The sequence below is a fragment of the Bos javanicus genome, chromosome 9 (genome assembly GCF_032452875.1).
Source record: "Bos javanicus breed banteng chromosome 9, ARS-OSU_banteng_1.0, whole genome shotgun sequence".
NCBI lineage: Eukaryota > Metazoa > Chordata > Mammalia > Artiodactyla > Bovidae > Bos > Bos javanicus.
In genome coordinates this window covers 88,524,256-88,547,171 of record NC_083876.1, presented here as the reverse complement: position 1 = coordinate 88,547,171, position 22,916 = coordinate 88,524,256, and the positions used below count along the sequence as shown (strand labels likewise).

Sequence of the window (22,916 nt, the reverse complement as noted above, 5' to 3'; positions counted from 1 at the left end):
ACTGAAAATAAATTGCATCCTTCAGTTCTTGCTCATCAACATATTTAATTATATTCTCATGATTTGTCTTAAATTTCCAAAATGGTTAAGCTTGCAAAAGCACTTTGTCATATTCAGTAGGTAATTGACCTGCCTGATATGGAGGTGGGAGTTAACCATCTTACAGACAGGGATCAAAGGGAAGTTAGTCAGTCTTTCAATGGGTTATACAGAAATTAATAGAAAAAGAGTTTTCCATGAAGAAAAAAATGACATATATATTAACAAGTAGGAAGAAGGACCCTTGAAAGTATTTTGCACAGCAAGGAGATCAAACCAGTCAATCCTAAAGGAAATCAACTCTGAATATGTATTGGAAGGACTGATGCTGAAGCTGAAACTTCCAATAATTTGGCCACCTGATGTCAAGAGCCCACTCCTTGGAAAAGACCCTGATGCTGGGAAAGATTGAAGGCAGAAGGAGAAGGGGCCAACAGAGAATGAGATGGTTGTATGGCATCATCAACTCAATGGACATGAGTTTGTGCAAACTCTGGGAAATAGTGAAGGATAGGGAAGTCTGTCATCCTGCAGTCCATGGGATCACAAAGAGTCAGATATGACTAAACAACGAAGAAAGAAAGAAGTAGAATTTTCCACAAAGGTAAAATGCCAGTGTCTGTGCAAGAGTAAATAGGATTATCCTGCTTTGGTGTATGGCAGAAAAAACAATTAGATCAGAAAATCATGGAGCTAAAAGCAAGTTTATTGCTTATATTTTAGAACATTAAGTAACAGAATAATTGAGTGCCAGCTAAGAACTACATAATTAATTAGTAACAGAACTGGGACTGAAATTCAGATTTCTTGTCCAAGTTACCTTCTCTGAACAAGAACCCAACTCAATAAGGAAAGGTATCTGATGTGTCTCCTCTCAGATCATCATTATTAGGGTTTCAGCGGTTCAAATACCACTCCATTTGGGAACTGATGAGAAAGGAAATAGAAATAATCAAGGCATAATCTTACAGGTTGATATAAAACTATGGTTCGCTTAATTTTAAACAACTTGTCCATAATGCTATCAAAGATGAGGCAAGAGTTGGAATAGTTTATCCGAACAGATTTGGGATTTCACCAAGACAGCAAAACAGTTTTTATATCATCCCTTTGGTTGAAAGAATAAGCCAGTTCATTCTCGATAAATCACTTCCATCTGGTCACAAGAATAATTTCCCTTCAAAAGAACTACCCACTGGTTTTCAGCTGGTTGGTGGCCTGAAACATGAGAGGCATCCTTTTCATCACTGGATTTGCTGATGTTCAGCTCTTTGCACCAAGAGAAGGCTTCCTTTCTCAATGTGGTGTTCAGCCTACTGTAAAATTCCATGAATTCATAAGCATCGAAATGATACAAAATATAATGATACAGGAAAACAATCCCCATTCCCACCCACCCTCGTTTTAGATGATTATTTAAAAACATTATCTTTCACTGGATTTTTTCCTTTTCCTCCCGAGACTTCAACATATTAATAACTCACAACGTGGCTGATCATCCACACAATCTCCTGGCTCAAATTGTCACTGATGGTATATATTTACTCATTTTTAAAAAGAATTTAATTACATGGTTACAAATTACGGGAAAGGCATAGTAACCTGAAATAAAAGCCATACTTGACTTGTGGAGCCCAATAGATCAGAGCTTAAATTTTGTCTCTGCCATTGACTAGTTGAGCAGCCTTGTGCCCAGTTACTTGAAATCACTGAGACCTGGTGGTCCTATATAAATAATGGAATAAAAATCTTTGCCTCTGGGATTTTTATGAAGATATCATGCCACATTATGAGTAAAGCACTTAATCCTGTGCCTAGAACATAGTGCTCCATAAATGGTATCTTTTTTTGATTATGGGCTTCCCTGATGGCTTAGAGAAGGCAATGGCACCCCACTCCAGTACTCTTGCCTGGAAAATCCCATGGATGGAGGAGTCTGGTAGGCTGCAGTCCATGGGGTCACTAAGAGTCGGACACGACTGAGCGACTTCACTTTCACTTTTCACATTCATGCATTGGAGAAGGAAATGGCAACCCACTCCAGTGTTCTTGCCTGGAGAATCCCAGGGACGGGGGAGCCTGTTGGGCTGCCGTCTATGGGGTCACACAGAGTTGGACACGACTGAAGTGACTTAGCAGCTGGTAGCTCAGATGGTAAAGCATCTGCCTGCAATGTGAGAGACCTGGATTCGATCCCGAGGTTGGAAAGATCCCCTGGAGAAGCAAATGGCAATCCACTCCACTATTCTTGTCTGGAAAATCCCATGGAAGGAGAAGCCTGGTAAGCTACAGTCCATGGGGTCACAAAGGGTCAAACAAGACTGAGCAACTTCACTTTCATCTATAACATGCTTGCTATTCGCTGATTGTCAGTAATTATTATAAAATTGGGAATATATGTCAAAGAAATTTTGTTGAATTCTGCTTCTTGCTTCATATTTTAAACAGCTCTTTCTGATTTCTGATTTTTAAGACCTGTAAAACATTTTAAGACGAGTTCTAAATAGGAAAACATTTCAAATACTTTTTCATTTTTTTTAATTAAAAAAAATCAAACCCACACACACACACACACAAAAGCCCTGTAGTGATAGATTAAGGATGAGTCATTCCATGTGCAAATGTGAAATCTTTTCTTTCTCATTAAGGACCCCTGGAAGAAATCAAGCTGGACAATAGAAGAATTATATTAAGTGAAGTCTGAAATGGAAAGAAAAAACACAGTATGATGTATCTCCTCTTCACTTCAAAAACAAAATCATGAAAATAAACCCAGTCATGTCTTTCACCAACTTTATGAAAAAGAAAGAAAACTGAAGGAAAAGTTAAAAAAAAAAACGAGAGCATGTATTGTTAACTTTTTTGGGTCATGAACTTCTCCAAATAAAACATCTAAATTTTCGATGTAATAATAAGGCAATAATTCAAGATAGTGGGAGCAACCACAATGTAATATGGAAGGACTTGTGATTTTTGCAGGTGACAGGAACACAGATACTGCAAATATTGCTGAAATTTATGGCCAATAATCAATACTGAAGGAAATACGACTTTTCAATTAGAGATTAATAAAAAGAAAGATGAAAATTTTTTTTCACCCAAACTTATAGGTCACCTGAATTCTATCCCTGAAACCCTTGAATCCCAGTTGCAGAATTTCTGCATTGGGGATATACCAAGCCCAATGTTTATCTTCTTAAATGTAAGATAGAATTGAAATATTAGCTCCTTTAAATTTTCTGAATTATGGTGAAAATTAACTTGCTGTTACAGTTAAGAAAACCAGTACAGTTTTGCTTTTTCAAGCAAAGTTTAAGTGAAATGAAAAGCAATTATTTTTATTCTCTTACAAAGTTTTTTCTAGTGTGATTTTTCTATGTTGTTGCTGCTGCTGCTGCTGCTAAGTCGCTTCAGTCGTGTCCGACTCTGTGAGACCCCATAGATGGCAGCCCACCAGGCTCCCGTCCCTGGGATTCTCCAGGCAAGAACAATGAGACACTATTTCTTTTCTCCACTTTTTCAGAATTTTATTTTCAAATTCACCTATGTTGATATACTTCTATGATTAACCACGGTAACATATGGTTACAAACATTACATGTAACAGAAAATTTTAGCCAAGAAAGGAATGAGGATACAGTTTTGTTGTCATTGACCTTACTGTGTTTTACCAAATCCTTGTTCCAGGATAATGATTTTAAAGTTGAAACCACAAGAATGTGTGTAGTCAACAATGAAAATTATACTCTGCCAGTTTTTCTTGCTGAAATCTCTGTACTAAATAGTACAGAAGAAAAATCCAGCCACTTTCCAGTGCTAATGGATCTCCCCCTTGTGCCTAAACTTTGTACTGAACTCAAGCAGGATTGAAAGTCATCAGCATATATTGTGAATTTTTTTTTTTAAAGAAAGGCAAAAAGTGACTTTGCTTCTCATATAAAGCAATTACTCAATGTTGAGAGTTTGGGCCTAAAAGCCAAATACAAGCCTAATAGAAGCAATTATTTCAAAGGACTAGAATAATTGGGTGGCTTCAAGCAATTCTCAGTAACTGAAGACTTGCAAATCTTCGTACTGGTTGTCTGAAGATGTTCCTATCAGCTTCCTTAATGATAGCAAAGATTTTGGACAATCTATATAGCAAAATAAAATACAATCTAGCTATATCATGAAATGTTTACAGTCATTAAAAATCACATTTTGAAGAATTAACAAATGGGAAACTGGGCACAATATAATATTGAAGGTATAAAGCAGTATTCAAAGATGCATCAGATCAGATCAGATCAGTCGCTCAGTCGTGTCCGACTCTGCGACCCCATGAATCGTAGCACGCCAGGCCTCCCTGTCCTTGTGCAAAACTCCCAATTATATGACATAGATTTCTTTATTCATTTAACAAGTACTAATTGATTTCATCGATTAGACTTTCAAGTAGACCCATTTCATCCTTCAGATTGCAATTTAAATAGCATCACATCAGGGAGATAAGAAAATTACTTCAAAGGCTAGAATTTGTCACCTACCAGCCACTCACTGAACAGCTACCCCGTGCTCAGTATTCTGTGTGAGGGGAAACACGGCGGACACAGTCAGTGGCTGCCCCTCAAAAATGTACAACTAATGGAAATCAACATTTTAGAAGTGTCTTCCATAAGAACAGATTTTCCTTTCTATATTTTAAAAGGTCTGAGAGTGGGGAAAATGTGACCCAGCAAAGAAAAGCAGGAAGGTAGGAGAACAAGGTCAACGGTGGTCTCTGATGAGATGGCTGAGAGTACTCAAGGCTCCTTGTAATTTAAAGATGAAGGGAAGAGGTCAGGGTTCATGGAATATTCAGACGGCCTCTAGGGGGTGCCAGACTGTTGATAGCGTTCAGCATGACTCCCCAGGGAATCTGGCTTTGCGATTGAATGTAGTTCAAGTTGACCAGAAATAACTTCTCCTTTTCCAGTAAAATTGTGAGAATGTGACTTAGGTCATGGATTTAATAGGAGACCAAGGATTGTAAATCAAATATTTATGAGTCCCAGATCACTATTGATCAATATGAGTCCCAGGTCATCCTATCCAAAAGTCTTCCATTCCTCTACCAGGAAAAAATTATGACAAACGAGGGCTTCCCTGGTGGCTCAGAGAAAAAGAATCTGCCTGCAGTGCAGGAGACTGAGGTTCACACTCTGGGTCAGGAAGATGCCCTAAAGAAGGACATGGGAACCCACTTCAGTATTCTTGCCTAGAGAATACCACGGACAGAGGAGCCTGGTGGGCTATAGGCCATGGGGCCACAAAGAATCGGACATAACTGAGTGACTGAACACAATATCAATTATTTAAAAACGGAAGAAAAAAATTTTTTAAACAGTACAAACTTGCTTTTTCTTAGAAATGTAAAAAATATGTCTAGGCATGGAGAAACACCAAAATCTTAACAGGAGTACTGGTGGTGGTGGAATAATGTCATCATTTTTCTCATTTTCCCCCCGCCTTACTCACTTTCTATAATGTCAAGGTATCATATCAAGTATCAAGGCATCATACTGTGAGTGTCAGACACTGCATGGGCACTTTACCAAGGTAATAAAGCACACATGTGTAGAAGTAGTCACTCCTAGACGCCCCACACCCCAACTCAGTCCAGCAAAAATAGTCAAGAGTAGAGGGGAGAAAGTTTTGTGGAGTTAGAGGCTTGAGAACAAGACTCAGTGAGGGCTTGGGCAGAGAGAGCTATTAGGAAAATGAGCAGGAGAAGGAATTTTAATAAATCTAACTCTGAATTGTATTTTCCATTCACCCTAGGATTTTCTTAAAACCTAAGTAGAGTTTGAACTACATTGGTGTTGCCTTTTGCAGTGGGAATTTCTTTTCTAGAAATTAAACTTTGAGGTTGAATAACATGGATTCTGGCCATTAAAGAGTTCAAAAGGATTACTGCATTTGTATCAAACACCAAAATGCCACCTCAAATCCGGGAGGTGGGTCATCCCAAGAAATCTTGTTCATTTGCTGTTTAATCAAAAAGTAACATAAATCCATGGAGTATGTGTGTGCGTGAGTGCTCCTCTGTACCTATGCCAAACACACAGATGCTCAGTTGTGTCTGACTCTGCGACCCCATGGACTAGGACCTGCCAGGCTTCTCTGTCCATGGAGTTTTCCAGGTAAGAATACTGGAATGGGTTGCCATTTCCTGCTCCAGGGGAATCTTCCCAGCCCAGGGATCAAACCTGTTTCCTGTCTCCTTCATTGGCAGATGGACTCTACCACTGGCCCATGTGTGGTATAACCACCATTTTCTACCTATTTACCTACCCTTCTTACACATTTTTATTATAATATACCTACAAGATACTGGATCTATGTCTTGTAATATACCTGTAAGATACTGGATCTATATCTTGCTGAAAAAGTGCTGCATGAAATTTACAGACTGCTTTATCCAGGAGTTACTTCATCCTTAACCAAGTATGTTACTGTTAAGCAGTGGAAGCAATTGAAGATGCTATTTCGGGAATGTTTTCCAAGACCACTGAGCTCTTCAGTGGAAAATTCACCCTCAGTTGACCTCAGAGCCTCAGCCTCCTCCTACATGCTCCTCTGTACCTATGCCAAACACACAGAGGCCAAACTTGCTGGGGCAGAAACAGGTGGGGGACCGGGAGAAGACTCTAGGCAGAGCCCTGTCTTTTAGGCCGGATGAAGATGGTCTGAAAGTAGATTGTGGTCATGGTGGCATAACTGTGAAAATAGTAAATCTTAACAGGAACACTGGGGGTGGTGTACTGGGAGTACACTTTATAGAGTTCACCTTTAATCTTCCCTTCTTGCCCTTCCTCCACTGAAAGATAAAACCGATGAGATTTTTGATACACTTTACAATTCATTTTATTATTCTGGTGCAAGAAAACACGTCCAGATTTATTTTCAATTTCAGGTGCAAAACAAACTGACCTGAAATTTATAGTGATCGGCAATAAATGTGCAAGATTATAAAAAGTGAATTAAATCGTTGGTAGTACAAAGTGTACACAGAAGAATCTTTCCTATCTAATGGATTTTTTTTTAAGACTGCACAGCAATTCTGTTCATTTAAAACACATATGTGTTAAAATAATGTATTTCAGCTGATTATGGATAGCACAAACAGAATGTAAAGATATTACCTTTCCTCAAGTACTAATTGTTTTATTCTGTTCAATTTTGAGTTTCCAACCACCCTTTCCACAGATCAAAATACAAACGCGTGCAAATGATAGATATGGAAATGAAAGAAAACCCAGTAACAAAATTAAAAATTATAATAACTTATGAGGTAAATTTTACTTTCACGTGTTCAGATATCAGTTAAGAAATGCCTCTCTTTACAAAGCATACTTAAGATGTATATTATATTATCACTGAGCCCTTAGAGCCCCAAATCAAGTAAAATTTCACGCCTCCTAGAATATTAAATACCATGCAGCATAGTATTTTTTAAAATGTTAACTTATAAAGCAGAATTGACTTCTATTTCTGCCTAATTAAGTTCATTAAAACCATCTGAAATGATACCTTTGACTTGAAATAAGTTACTGAAATTCCAACATCAGTGTTAACTTATCTGTAACCAGTGCACCTAGCCCCAAAACAATGTAGTGGGGCTAAGCGTTCAAACGAGAAAGCATCAGAGAGTGTACAAATCACCACCGAGAAGCCAAGCTTCCCAGAGGTTTGTTGGGGCTGCCGAGTGTCGGTCAGATCTTTCTACACAACTGAAAGTTCCTACACCAAGTCAGAGTGGACCATCAAACTGAAATACTCCGTATTTCCCAGCGGTCAGCCAGTTGGGCTCAGAAGCTGTGAGCTGTTCACCTTGCCCGGGCTGCAGACCAACCTGAACCTCAGCCTTTAATGTTCTGATGCTGCACAGAGGTGCAGGGTGGAAGCCACTCAACGCCTCATGAAACGGAACGGTAAACTCCCATCTTCTGTCACCCGTCAGCTTCCTATAATTCAAGTCACCCTTGAAGAAAATTAAATGAGCCTTTTGTAGTGCAGCATGTAAATCAGGAGCGACCTGAGACATTGCACTGAATTCATGAGGCAAAGTCCAAAATATATGATCAAGGTAAACCCATCTGCCCGTTTTAACATGGTCTTCCCAGTCAACCCCACATTGGGACACCCACTTATTATTAGAATGCTTTAGTTGTTTGATTATCCAATTAAAATCGTGTAGAGTAGTATCAGAAACAAACCATGGAATCGTTTTCCCATAAAAATGGATCTTAGTTGCCAGTTTAGAGGACAACAAGAAGTCAGCTAATACTAAGTCTGTAATAAGTTCAAACCCAGAATTATCCAGAACAATATCCACTCGAGTAACAGATTCTTTTTCTCTTGTTTTCTTGCAATTGCTTAGCAATGACCAAAGACGATCCATGTCGTTCACTAAAATGAAAGGTTTTAGGTCTTCCAATGAATTCATTATATTGGTCTTCTGAGAAATATGTTCCCCACCTGATAGAGACAGATCACACTTATTTCCCCACAGTGAAATCTGAAAAAGAAAAAGCACAATACATGTACCCTTCTTTTGAATAACCAATTAAAAAAAACTCTATTACGTAGGACATAATGGGAGGATGCTAAAAATGTTCATAAAATTCATTTCTACAAAACTCAATATAAAATGTCCATCCAATCTACATTTTCTCTAATAATGCTGCATAAAAAAGCTGTGGCCTCTACTTTCAAAGCATATCCAGAATCTGGTAACCTGTACTACCAGCTTGGTCCAGACCTGAGTCGTTTCAGTAACAGAACTACCTATTTCTACCCTTGTGCCTTCAGTCTATTCGCAGAAGTAATTCTTGACCTAAGTCATGTTATGTTACTCCTCTGATCAAAACCTTCTAACAGCTTCTCATTTCAGCATGAGTAAAAACCAAAGTCCTTGTCTTTGCTTCAATGCACCCTGGCTTCTATGGGGGGTCCCTGCAGCCCCTCTCCTCTCTGCTCCTCATTTCCTGAAGCCTCTTCCCCCACAGTGTCTCCCTGCTGTTAAATGTATACCAGTTTACTTTTCAACAATTTAAATAAACAAACAGACTCAGGAGAGTTACATTTTTCTTAGGTCAATATTATTTGATCTCTCATTAAACAACATGAATATGTAGCCACGGAACATACATCACCACTGGTCAAAGTCAACTTGAGAGTAAAAGTTGCTAAGAAATTAGAAATCTACACATAAATGATCAAAATTTGTCATTAGAATATTAGAATAATATAAATTATATTTACCTGAAGAACTTTAAAAAATTCATTTTTCAGTTGATTTTCATCTAGGTCTTCAATAGTTTTCCTCAACTCTTGCAGATGAGTACATAAGGCAATGATAGATTCCTGAGATTCAAAGAAATTTTGGTCTTTCAATTCTTTAAATATATCAAAGTCATCGATTGGTGGACTAAAATAGGAAAAAAATAATAAGTGAAACATTTCTATAACTCTGTACCTTTTTTTAAACATTTGAGTAATTGCAGTTTTTTAAAGGAAAGAGAATAGTAGCAACCCATCCAAAAAATTAGTGGTGATTTTTATTAGGTATAACACAGACAAGTTACACAAAAATAATCAATTTACACTAACTAAATAAAATTAAGTAAGTTATGCAAAAATAAATACCCAAACTCATTTTAATTAGTTGTCAAATATACCGGAAGTATTAAATAATTATAGGGACTGTATCCATAATTATTTATCCAGTGGGTTTTTAGGAAAAAGGGGAAAGAGAAACAGAATTTCATGACAGTTTAACAAACATTTTTTCGGGTGCTCAGTGTGGCTCAGGCTCCAAATAACATATGGATATAAACAGAATAGTTGAATATAATATAGTAATTGTAAAGGAGTCAAACACAGAATATTACAGGAACCCAATGACTACTTGCTATAAAGCAGACAGCACTAATGTAAATCTTATTGTAATGATGACTTTTGATCATTTATGTGTAATTTCTAATTTTTTAGCAACTTTTACTCCCAAGTTGACTTTGACCAACGGTGATGTATGTTCCATGTCTACATATTCATGTTGTCTAATGAGAGATCAAATAATATTGACATAAGAAAAACGTAACTCAGAAGGTATACATACATACTAGCATAACAGACTTTACAGAATCTGATCTTCAAAATTAGCTACTTTTTCCAGGGGTCTCCTACCTTAGGATAAAAAGGCAATATTGCAGATGCAACGGGATTCATTAAAATCAAAATCAAAAACATGCCAGAATTTACACACCCCAGTGATGGCTGCCTCCCTCCAGTCAGTGAGGCGGCCTGGAAAGCTACACCTTAGCCCAAGAGCGCTGCCACTGCTCAAAGCACTTTCGGAATGCCTCTTTGGGGATTTTCCTCAGAACCTGTTATTAAATGTCCTGTCAGCGTCGAGTACTGCTCAAAGCACTTTCGGAATGCCTCTTTGGGGATTTTCCTCAGAACCTGTTATTAAGTGTCCTGTCAGCGTCCAGTATTTTCATGCTTTGGAGTTAACTTGTTTTTGGAAACAGCCAAAAGTCACTCACAGCAATTTCAGTAGAATGAAGCGTGTAGATCAAATGGAATAAAACATTTTTGGTCAAAAATGAGGAGTGACTAAATAATAATGAGACTAATCTCGTTTTGAGGTTTGTTAACTGGCTCTGAAAGAAGTTTCAAAGAATTAAAAGACTTTTGTAGCAATGGCAGCATTGCTGAAATGAATCAGTCTCTCAAGGTGAGGTAAAGGGATCAATGTATTTGGATGCATGGGTTCCACTGTGGTGGTCAGCAAACTGCAGCTTGCAGGCCCTCTCTGGCCCACTACCTGTTCTGTATGATCTGCAAGCTCAGAATGGCTTTTTTGAAGAGTTGAAAAAAAATTGAAAAAGATTTTGTGATACACGAAATTCAAAGTTCAGGGTCCATAACTCTGCTGTTCCTTCGGAACACAACCACATTCACCTACATACTGCCTGTGGCTGCTCTGGCACCGCTAAAGCTGAGGCGTCTGAGAGCCTAGAATACTGACCGACTGGCCCTTTACAGGAAAACCTGCAGATCCTCGTTTGGCCTTGTGGCACTGATTGTGGGATTTCCGCTCCCCAGCCAGGAACTGAACCTGGGCCCCTGCATTGGAAGTGCAGAGGCTTAACCAGTGGACTGCTGGGGAAACCCCTTGAGACTTGCTCCTTACACTTTAAGAGAGCAAACTCCATAGCTATAAATGATTTCAGAGAACTTAAAATGTTTGCCACTTTAGAATCTACTAGAGCTGTATGCATTGGCAACCCACTCCAGTGTTCCTGCCCGGAGAATCCCAGGGACAAGGGAGCCTGGTGGGCTTCCGTCTATGGGGTCGCACAGAGTCGGACACGACTGAAGCGACTTAGCAGCAGCAGAGCTGTATATGTGTACACACTTGACCCAGGGGTTCACTCCTAAGTATACACCCAACAGAAATACACACAGATGTTCACCAAGAATACGTGTTTGAATGTTTGGGATCCAAAGGCAGCGTGTGAGGGCCTAAAGTTCTGCCTTTTGATCTGACCACTAGGGACACAGCATGTTCCGGTAAAGACTGCTGAATACTTAAGAAATATGTACTATTCAGCATGTATATCACACTTTAATGAAAGCTTAAAAATGTCTGCCATTTTCTCCGTATTTTCATTTTTCAGTATCTGAAGCATATTTAAATTTTACATATGGCTAAAACTTTGAATCTTAATTTAGATTTGCAGACTATTCAACCACTTAACTCTAAAAAACCCAAACTATACATCTTGACAAAGAAAATTCAAAATATGTTTCAGTGTAAGGGGCAAAGTCACCAGAAACATATCTTAAAGCTAACATGTGCTTTCTGTGCATGTGTGCTAAGTTCCTTGAGTGGTGCCTGACTTTTTTTGATCCTATGGATTATAGCCCACTAGGCTCCTCTGTCCATGAATTCTCCAGGCAAGAATCCTGGAATGGGTTGCCATTTCCTCCTCCATGGGATCTTCCCGACCAGGGATCGAAGCTTCACCTCTTACATCTCCTTCATAGGCAGGTGGGTTCTTTACCACTAGTGCCACCTGGGAAGCCCCTATGTGTGCTTTGGGATCCTGTAAAAGCCAGAAAGATACCCTGGTGCCTCAGAGGTTAAAGCGTCTGCCTGGAATGCGGGAGACCCGGGTTTGATCCCTGGGTCGGGAAGATCCCCTGGAGAAGGAAATGGTAACCCACTCCAGTACTCCTGCCTGGAGAATCCCATGGAGGGAAGAGCCTGGTAGGCTACAGTCCATGGCGTCGCCAAGAGCTGGACACGACTGAGCGACTTTCCTTTCCTTTGGTTACTCTGGATGGGTCACTGACCCAGGATAGGAATTCTTCATATAAGAAACCTAACAAGTTGGACACTTAAAAACTACTTCAAGGGCAGGGATAAATTAGGAGTATTTGTATGCAGGTCAAGAAGCAACAGTTAGAACTGGACATGGAACAACAGACTGGTTCCAAATAGGAAAAGGAATACGTCAAGGCTGTATATTGTCACCCTGCTTATTTAACTTATATGCAGAGTATATCATGAGAAATGCTGGACTGGAAGAAACACAGGCTGGAATCAAGATTGCCGGGAGAAATATCAATCACCTCAGATATGCAGATGACACCACCCTTATGGCAGAAAGTGAAGAGGAACTCAAAAGCCTCTTGATGAAAGTGAAAGAGGAGAGTGAAAAAGTTGGCTTAAAGCTCAACATTCAGAAAACGAAGATCATGGCATCCAGTCCCATCACTTCATGGGAAATAGATAGGGAAACAATGGAAACAGTGTCAGACTTATTTTTTGGGGCTCCAAAATCACTGCAGATGGTGACTGCAGCCATGAAATTAAAAGACGCTTACTCCTTGGAAGGAAAGTTATGATCAACCTAGATAGCATATTCAAAAGCAGAGACATTACTTTGCCAACAAAGGTTCGTCCAGTCAAGGCTATGGTTTTTCCAGTAGTCATGTATGGATGTGAGAGTTGGACTGTGAAGAAGGCTGAGTGCCGAAGAATTGATGCTTTTGAACTGTGGTGTTGGAGAAGACTCTTGAGAGTCCCTTGGACTGCAAGGAGATCCAACCAGTCCATTCTAAAGGACATCAGCCCTGGGATTTCTTTGGAAGGAATGATGCTAAAGCTGAAACTCCAGTACTTTGGCCACCTCATGCGAAGAGTTGACTCATTAGAAAAGACTCTGATGCTGGGAGGGATTGGGGGCAGGAGGAGAAGGGGACAACAGAGGATGAGATGGCTGGATGGCATCACTGACTCGATGGACGTGAGTCTGGGTGAACTCCAGAAGTTGGTGATGGACAGGGAGGCCTGGCGTGCTGTGATTCATGGGGTCGCAAAAAGTCAGACACGACTGAGCGACTGAACTGAACTGACTGATGTGATGATGATGCCAGCTTTTGTCTCTCTAGATAAGAACTTTGTCCTGATTTTCACACTGACCTAGACAGCTGAGTGGTGTGAAGGGGATACATACAGGATTTGAGCAAAATAGACTTGGATTCAAATACAGGCTCTCCTGAGTGACTTGAGCTACTTGATTAAACTTGAGTCGGACTGAGCGACTGAACTGAACTGAACTGATGGGATTAACAGATACTACTACTATACATAGAACAGATAAGCAACAAGGATTTACAGTATAGCACAGGGAACTATAGTCAATATCTTATAATAACCTATAATGGAAAATAATCTAATATATGTATATACATATACACACACACATACACACAGATATATCTGAATCACTTTGCTGTATACCTGAAACTAACACAATATTATAAACCACTGTACTTTGATTAAAAAAAACTACTTCAGTGCTAGCTCTGCTGTAGGACAGCCCTTCTTTGTACTACCTATAACCTGAGTATCAGACAAATACCTAGATCTTCAAATATTTGCCTAAGAAATTCCCTTAGGAGAGTTTCACACCCCTGACTCACTAATATTCTCGTTTCTGAACTTCAAGCTGAATGTTGCCTTTTATCTATCCCTTTTATCAAGCTATTCCTGGACCAATGGTTAGCAGCACAGGCTGGGCAGAATCTCCCCGGGGCGTGGAAAGAAAAATCTATGTACAGGCCCCACCATGGACAAATAACACCATTAGGATTTAATATAACAATTTCAAAATGTGCATATTTAAAACCAAACCAAAAAACTTTTGCCCAACTGGGTGATAAGCAGCTGGGTTTGTAAGCTTCTGTCCTAGATTTTTCACTCTGAACTGGGCCCACTCCAGAAACAGAAACAGCATTGCTTTTACTTCTCTAGGGTTCGAACTCCTCCAAGCCTATTCAGGGCGCCACTCAGTGTTTCAACACTTCGGCAGCTTTGTCTGATACATGCGTATTTTCGAGAGTTATGAAACCATCACCCCGAACACCAGACTAACCTCAGTCCTGAAAAGATATCCAAATGCACTACTTGTTTGAGGAGGGGGCTTATCTGATTTGCACAGACCAGGCTCCAGTACTGGCTCTACCAGTTACTCACCACGCAGCCTCGGAAAAGATACTAATCTCTCTGAGCCTCAGTTTCCTCCACTGTAAAATGGAAACCACAGCACCTATGTCACTGGGTTGCAAAACAACGAGAACTGAGCCGGTATTCAGTACCTGACAGAGTCCAGTGCTTGCTAGTCTTTTGCTTGGCTCTGGGTGCCAGGTAATATGCTGTATTTTTAGTGAGTGTATTCTGCTTTTAAAGCACAAGACCTAAAACACACTTATTCAGCAAATACTAAAAAAAGTGTGACCTTATAATAATTTATAAAGATTAAAACAGAAAAAAAAATAGACTCAAGTTTACGCATGTTTCCCTAAGTAATCTTTTTATTTTACTTTCAGCGCTGGTTTAAGTGTCTTCAAGTATCCTACGCTATGTTGAGGAATGGACACCAAAGGATTCCTCTTACTCAGCAAATCTGTATTTCTGTAACCTGTGAGCTAAAAGTATGATCCACATTACATTTTCTTCTATTCTGTAAGGCAGTTCTCTATCATAATTTTCCTAGGGAAAAATTAATTAGTGTAAATAACCATAAAAAGTTATTCTGGAACATGTATTTAACTTTGAGTCCTTTTCTAATCTAGCCATTAAAAACAAGAGTGGAAAATTAAGATAGTGCATCAGAACAATGCAGTTCTATTGACTGTTCTGTTGACTTCCTTTAGCAAATTAATTCTGACATATTATCTATTTTTAAAAACAAAACATATGCTTACTTTGTCCATCTTCACTTTTTACATAAATAATTATTTCAAATTAACATTTTTTTGCTTATTAAGAACAATTTGTTGTATTCTTCAAATTAAATTTGAAGAATAATTTATTTTTATATAACTTCTAACTAATTAAAAGTTCTTATAAGAACTTTTTTATAATAAAATTTTAAATTTAATTATAAAAATTAAAAATTATAATTTATAAATTATTGATTATAAAAAATTAAACTTTTTATAATTAGTTTCTACTTCAGATATTCAATCTTAGGTCTATTCTAAGCAAGTGGATAATAACTGCCAATAATCAATTACAACAATAACATTTGCAGAAATATCTAATAACACCATTAATATCTGCTGAACTGAATTCAGGCTTCATTTGGCTTTTATTTTAAAAATTACCATTTTATAATTTTAAAGAAAGCATAAATTATCTACATTTGTTATTTGATGGTTACAAACTTACCTTTGGATAATTGCTTCATGAATTCTACGATACATGTAGCATTCTACAAATAGCCACGGTGAGAGAAACCACCTTGGTTTCCCATCACTTTCATTTAAAAGACTCTGTTGATATTCTAGGTACTGATTCCATATGTCAGTATCAACAAACTTTTCAACCAAAGGAACAATCGGTTTATCTGTTTGCAATTCATTCCGTAATTTCGAAAGAAGAGAAATTGCTTTCTTTTCAGCTTCCAGGCCTTTCTGTAAAAATATGGGTGGGGGGCAGTTTATATATATATATATAATATATATACACACGTGTATGAATAGTCTACACTAAAATCAGTTTATATGTAGTTATCTTATCTATAACTATAAATATATATATATGTACACACATATATGCATAATTCCTCTAGGGTAACAAATTTTTATGGATCTAAATTTAAGAAGGAAAAAATAAAACATTTCAAAACTACAATTTATGTCTTTCACAAACGAATAAACATTTAAATTTAGAATTCTTAAGTTGAAAAATCAAAGAACACAAACAGATCTCATTTCGACATTATCTTGCCTTAGCTAGTCTGCCTTTTTTTGAAGTTTCATGTCATGAACTTATCTCCAGGTGAAATGACCATTACCACATACGGAAATCTGCTTATTGTGTTTGTTAAACTTAACCACAAAAGAATTACGTAAAAACACAATTCTTACCTCTCCATGTTTCTCGAAAAATTCACTTTTATGTCGATGCAATGTATCAATAGCTTTGGTTAAGATCTGAGGTGATCTGTCTTTAACTGAAAGATATGCAAATGATCTAGAAAAGAGTCACACACACAGCAGATTATTCAGTAGCATTCACACTAGAAGACTGTCATCTTTCAGTTTTTGGAACATCTCATCTAAATTTAAATTCTTTTGCAAACAACTCCTGTAAAGTAAACCAGCATTGCCCAACTCCTGGAGCAACTCAAGAAAATCGGAAAACCTCTCTGAGAGTGTTAGTTGCTCAGTTGTGTCTGATTCTTTGCAACCCCATGGACTGTAGGCTCTGTCCATGAGATTCTCCAGGCAAGAATACTGGAGTGGTTAAGCCATTCCCTTCTCCAGGGGATCTTACCCACCCAGGGATCAAACCTGGGTCTCCTGCATTGCAGCCAGATTCTTTACCATCTGAGCCACCAGGGAAGCCTGGAAAACCTCTCTGGTGTATCATAAAAACTAAGCATGGTTTGTGCCTCAAATCTCAGACTATTCCCTAGAGTGTTTAATCATTCTTATCCTTCTTATTGTATTCCTTTTCTTCTCCTTAACCAGAAACTAGTCTAACAAAGTGGTAAGACAGAACCAGAATTATCCTAAAAGTCAAATAGGCTTTCCTCCTAGGTTTATTATTTACTAAATGACCTTTCCTACCTAGAAAGGTGAGGCAATGGATGTAAAAATGCCTGAAACACTTTACAGTGCAGAAGTATGTAGGGCAAGACATTTACACCCCTGCTTCTCTTTGTCTATATTCCCAGCCAACATTAATTGTTTTCAAAGGTTTTTCTTGCTGCCTTCTTTGCTTTCCCAGTAACTCCTTTCTTCCTCTCTGACCCTAAGCAAAATTAAGGCAAGTTACCATCTTGCTTTCCCAACCAGAAAATGAGAGATTTTTTAGAAGTGTCAGAGAATGAAGAAAGCTGGAGATGAGGAAAAATCTGAGTATACCTGAATCAAAAATTAAATATATTCTTGATTTTAGCCATACAAAAATCAAGATTTACAGATTATCATTGAATGTATTATTAGTTTAAGGAAATATATAGTCCGGATAGAAAAAAAATTTAGCACTGTTAAGTTTTTAAATAGAAAGCACAAAACAACTTATCAGTTCATTTATGTCTTCAGATCACCAGAGACAATGTAAAAACAGACAGCTGCAATACTTCTGTCCAACTTTCCTATGCTAACTTAAATCTGAGATCATCACACTTATAAAAACTCAAATATCTTATTCCAATTTTCAAAAATAGGATTATATGTCCTGAGTATTTCTTCAAGAGCCTTCCTCAAATGTGAACCATAAAGCTTAAAGGAAAAAAATTGCAAAAATGTTTTCTGATTCTGTGGGTTTTACAGTGAACAGGTTTTAATATCCATGAAATGAAATGAAGTCGCTTCAGTCATGTCCTACTCTCTCCGACCCCATGGACTGTAGCCTGCCAGGCTCTTCTGCCCATGGGATTTTCCAGGCAAGAATACTGGAGTGGTTGCCATTTCCTTCTCCATTGGATCTTCCACACCCAGGGATTGAACCTAGGTCTCTCATATTGCAGGCAGACTCTTTACCATCTGAGCCACCAGGGAATAGTAACTGCTCTGATCAGAATTTAACTTTTAACAATTACTACTGCTGCTGCTGCTCCTAAGTCACTTCAGTCGTGTCCGACTCTGTGCGACCCCATAGACAGCAGCCCACCAGGGGCCCACGTCCCTGGGATTCTCCAGGCGAGAACACTGGAGTGGGTTTCCATTTCCTTCTCCAATGTATGAAAGTGAAAAGTGAAAGTGAAGTTGCTCAGTAGTGTCCTACTCTTCGGGACCCCATGGACTGCAGCCTCCCAGGCTCCTGTGTCCATGGGATTTTCCAGGCAAGAGTACTGGAGTGGGTTGCCATTGCCTTCTTGGAACAATTACTACTAAGTCTTTGGAAAAACAGAAAGAACACTAAATCAATTGACATTTGAATTTTCCAAAGCAGCAGATACAAAAAGTGACAGTTCTTTGAGATTTTACTTAGTTAGGTGTTAAGTAACTCAGTCGTGTCTGACTCTGCTACCCCATAAACTAGGCTCCTCTGTCCATGGACTTCTTCAGGCAAGAATACTAGAGTGGGTGCCATTCCCTTCTCCATGCTGCTGCTGCTGCTAAGTCGCTTCAGTCGAGTCCGACTCTGTGCAACCCCATAGACGGCAGCCCACCAGGCTCCCCCGTCCCTGGGATTCTCCAGGCAGGAACACTGGAGTGGGTTGCCATTTCTTTCTCCAATGTATGAAAGTGAAAAGAGAAAGTGAAGTCGCTCAGTCGTGTCCGACTCTTCGCAACCCCATGGACTGCAGCCCACCAGGCTCCTCCATCCATGGAATTTTCCAGGCAAGAGTACTGGAGTGCGGTGCCATCGCCTTCTCCGCCCTTCTCCATGGGATCTTCCCAATTCAAACCCAGATCTCCTGCATTGCAGGCGGATTCTTCACCATCTGAGCCACCAGGGAAACAACTTAACTAGAAAGTATTGCTGTTTTTCTAGCTGCTACATTTCCTCATAGGTTTATATCTCCAAGAGTAACGTCTCAGGTCCAGGGACTTGGATGAAGGCAGATATACCTAGGACTCAAAATTTAACGATGCAGACACTCCCTATATTTGCCTGAAGCTGAGTAAAATCTTAAATTCAGGGCCTAAGGTGCTTCTCTAACCTCAATCCATTGCTGGTACGGTCAATTTTTTCCAAGTGTTCTTGAGTTATGCAATATTTTGCAGTAAGGACACAACTCAAATCTAAATTGGGCCTTCCAATTTGTATTAACAGGTATATCTGTATGCAATCTGTGACTTTTAAAAAAGCAAGACGGTACAGTCGTGTCCGACTCTTTGCGACCCCATGGACGGTAACCTACCAAGCTCCGCGGTCCATGGGATTTTCTAGGCAAGAATACTGGAGTGGGCTGCCATTTCCTTCTCCAGGGTATCTTCCCAACCCAGGGATCGAACCCGGGTCTCCTGCATTGCAGACAGACGCTTTACCGTCTGAGCCACTAGTTAAAAAGTATATTTGTATGCAATCTATGACTTTTAACAAAGCAAGACGGTACAGGTACAATGGGATTACAAATTATAATGGGATTACAAATTAATCCGATTAGCGAAAGGAAGAAACCTATTTCTCTATAGATCTCAGATCCCTAACTTTTGCAGAGAGCTTTAAGCATCCCCCTCAAAAGGTAGGTTTATTAAATATGGTTAGAGTCACGCGCTGCTACACTTCTGAAAGGGGGCATAACACGCTCAAGACAGTCATGCGTGAGTTAAAAAACAATAATAATAAACAGTATCGAACCACTTTAAAGACGCAGTAACTGTTCGATACAAATTAATGCAAGGCAACCAACATCCCTGAACCATCACTTGTAGAGAGAGGTAGGGGTAAACCGAGATTTCCAGTCGGGATTCGCAGTCCGTTCCCGTGTAGGCAGGCAAGAAGCCACGAATCACACAGCAAGGAAGCTGCAAAGACAGTCCGAGCCTGGAGCCCGGCGAGCGGCCGCCTAGCCCTCGCCTCCCCGTGAGCCGTTAGAAACCGAGCCATAGCCCCTAGGGAAGCGGAACCCGGCGGCGGACTGGAACTCGATGGCGGCGGCGGAGCAGGCGCCTCCAGCCCGCCTCCGCTTCCCTCCCCCAGTACCCACAGGTTCCCCACGAGGCTCAGCTTTCCGCTGCAGCGGGGAGGAGGAAAAGGAGCCGAGAGAGTGGCCGAGGAAAGCGACACGAACCCTACGTCCCGCGCCGACAGAGACGCCGGAGGCCCCGCCATCACCGGATTCCGCGCTCCTGACTCCAACGCTCGGGTCTCACCCGCCGCAGGAGAGGAGGCGGTGCTCGCGCGAGGGAGGAGCCGAGAAAGCGAGGGAGGAGGGTTTAAAAAAACACTTTTGAATGAGGAAACTTTATTTGGTGCCTGTATAAGAGACAAACAATGGCCGGCTCCAGGACCTAGAGATATCTTCCGGGGACGAAGGCGGGGACAGCTGAGGGCGACGAGAGGAGCGGAATCAGGAAGCGGGCGGAAGGCGGAAGCAAGCAGGGACCGGGACGTCTCAGAGACCAGGGAGCGGCTCGGGTCGCGGCGGCACGGGTCACGTGGTCCTGCGGTCACGTGGACAGGGCGACTCACGCTCCGCTGGGGCCAGGATCCCTGTGCGCCTGCGCAGTGCCGGGCGCTTGCTGGTACACCGGTCGGGATTGGGACTGGCTGCGGGGAGCGCGCCGGGCTGCGGCTGCTGCTCGGTCTCTTGTCTGCGGCCGGGCCGCGGAAGCTCGCGCGCCCTGCGCATCCCTCTTCTCGTCCAGCCGAGAGGTTAGTGCACTGCCTTGTTCTCCGAGCTTGTATGGTCCTGCACATTGGTGCCCGCCTTTGCTGCCTGCCTGAATGTCTTGGGTCACATGTTTCACCGGGACCGCGGAGGTCCCCTGCCTGTTACGGTGATCTTTGGTCGACTTAGTTGGAAGTAAAAAGCATTCCATCCATAACACATATGAATCTTTTTTTTGAGCCAGTGCACAGCGGTAACTGCAAAGATCATTTTGAGCAGCTTAAGGAATTGGAAGGCATGCTCCCAGATTAGCGCCTCTTAGCCATTGAATTGTAGCCTAGTTGATACAGTTTTCTTAGTTGGTGTGTTCTTAGAAGTAGGAAATGCATCCAAGAAATTGCATATTTAGGGATGCATGTTTCTGAATATTTCATTCAGAAAATATGAGTTGAATACGTATTGTGTGCTGGGCACTCTGGTCACAGTAGACACAGCTGAACAGAAGGCAACTCTATCCTCAAGGAGCTTATATGCCACAGGAGAGAGAGACAAAAATCTCCTTTCCTCTTCTGTTTCTTCCCGTTATAGCATTGTGACTACTTACTGTATATTTTGTAACATCAAGACTATATATTATAGCATTGTGACTATTTATTGTATATAATGGTGGTTTACCGCATATATTATCTGTCATCCCCACTGTGATGTAAGTTTCAAAAGACAGGGATTTTTGTCTATTTTATTTTCAGCTGTGTTAGCAAGTAGAACAATGTCTGGCACATGGCAGGAACTCAGTTCATAACTTGTGTGAGTTAATAAAGTAAGAACACGAAGTATTGGTAAATGATGTTAAATGCAGTGGAGAGATAGAAAGTGGAAAAAGCTAGTGCTGCTGTCTTTTTTTTTCTTCTTCTTCTTCTTTTTTAATGGTTCTTTTTGCCTATGCTGGGTCTTTGTTTGGGCTCCTCAACTTCTTTTCCCTGCAGCATGTGGGATCTTAGTTCCCTTATCAGGAATCAAACCCAAGTGTTCTGTATTGCAAGATGGATTCTTAATCACTGGACCACCAGGGAAGTCTCTGGTGTGCATTTTGAATGAAGTGGTCCAGGAAGATGTCACTGCCTAGGAGGCATTTGAGCAGAGGTCTGAAGGATGTGAGGGAATAAATAGGTTTACAGACACCTGGGAGAAGAGTGTAAGGGTAATAAGTGCACAGATCCAGATGCCAGAGTGACTGGAGCAAAAGGAGTGAGGGGGAAAAAGCTGTAGGAGACATTAGAGTCGTGGTAAAGGCCAGAGAAGGGAGGACCATGCAGTCCACGTTAAGGTCTTTGGCTTTTATTTCAAGTGAAGTGTGAGGCCATCATTAAACTTTACAAAGAGGGAAGAGAGAATCTGACTTTGTAAATTAGTAAATTTGGTTGCAATATTCAGAAGAATGTGAAGAACAGAAGCTGGGAACCCAGTGTGGATGCTGTGACAGTAATCCCTGAGCAAAACAGCAGCGTGGACCAGGGTGGTGGCCGGGTTGTTGAGGACCGGTCAGAGCCAAGCCAGTGGGACTTGCTGCCGGACTGGGTATGGAGAAGGAAGAGAAGCGCCCAGGTGGCCTGCAGGTGAGGGGCCTTAGCAAATATAGGATGTATTTGCTGCTTCACGAGTCTGGGGAGACTGTGGGAAGAGTAGGATTTGCAGGAAGGTTTCAGAAGCTCAGTTTTGAGCCTGTTACAGTTTTCATGCTTGTCAGAGTAGTTTAGGGATAAATATTTGCTATTTATCAGTGTGTAGGTAACTATATCAAACTGTGAGATTGGAGGAGATCAATGGGAGCTGGGAATGGAGAGGAAATGTGGCCCAAATTCTGAGCTTTGGTGTGTTACATTCTTGGAATGGGAAACCAGCAGGAGAGACAGAGGTGCACCCAGCGAGGATGAAAAGTGGTGAGTGAGGTAGGGGGTGGAGTGGTCCGCTGTATCCCATGTTGCTGGTCAGTGAGGGAAAACGAAGGCTGAGAAGTCTGATGCAGAGGTCATTGCTGGC

General features: G+C 40.6%; 2 protein-coding genes across 8 annotated transcripts in view; one reads left to right on the top strand and one right to left on the bottom strand.

The window, feature by feature from the left end:
• Window positions 1-724: 724 nt before the first annotated feature.
• Window positions 725-20,630, bottom strand: ARMT1 (acidic residue methyltransferase 1). Of its 3 annotated transcripts, none has more exons than XM_061428312.1 (5): window positions 20,337-20,630; window positions 16,513-16,618; window positions 15,812-16,056; window positions 9,325-9,490; window positions 725-1,355 (listed from the first exon to the last, which is right to left on the bottom strand). In XM_061428312.1, exons 1-5 carry the CDS (start codon window positions 20,375-20,377, stop codon window positions 1,353-1,355), a joined length of 561 nt encoding a protein of 186 aa, XP_061284296.1. In that variant the 5' UTR covers window positions 20,378-20,630; the 3' UTR covers window positions 725-1,352. The 3 variants fall into 3 exon arrangements, with proteins under 3 accessions (XP_061284296.1, XP_061284295.1, XP_061284297.1); XM_061428311.1 differs by lacking the exon at window positions 725-1,355 and adding an exon at window positions 7,133-8,578; XM_061428313.1 differs by lacking the exons at window positions 725-1,355; window positions 20,337-20,630 and adding exons at window positions 7,133-8,578; window positions 19,263-19,432.
• RMND1 (required for meiotic nuclear division 1 homolog) overlaps window positions 20,631-22,916 on the top strand; it is a 34,372-nt gene continuing 32,086 nt past the window's right edge. The window contains exon 1 of one of the 5 annotated variants that reach the window (XM_061428318.1): window positions 20,631-20,920. The gene's annotated coding sequence lies outside the window, so the exon portion shown is untranslated. The remainder of the gene's footprint in view (window positions 20,921-22,916) is intronic. The other 4 variants (XM_061428319.1, XM_061428323.1, XM_061428320.1 and 1 more) reach the window with 4 other exon arrangements.

Excerpts from the sequence above, each read along its gene's own strand:
- ARMT1 (XM_061428311.1), bottom strand. The coding sequence starts at position 20,377 with ATGGCGGGGCCTCCGGCGTCTCTGTCGGCGCGGGACGTAGG. Across the intron at positions 16,057-16,512 it reads TTTTCGAGAAACATGGAGAG|AAAGGCCTGGAAGCTGAAAA; the intron begins GTAAGAATTGTG and ends ATATTTTTACAG. Across the intron at positions 9,491-15,811 it reads CATGAAGCAATTATCCAAAG|TCCACCAATCGATGACTTTG; the intron begins GTAAGTTTGTAA and ends TTCCTATTTTAG.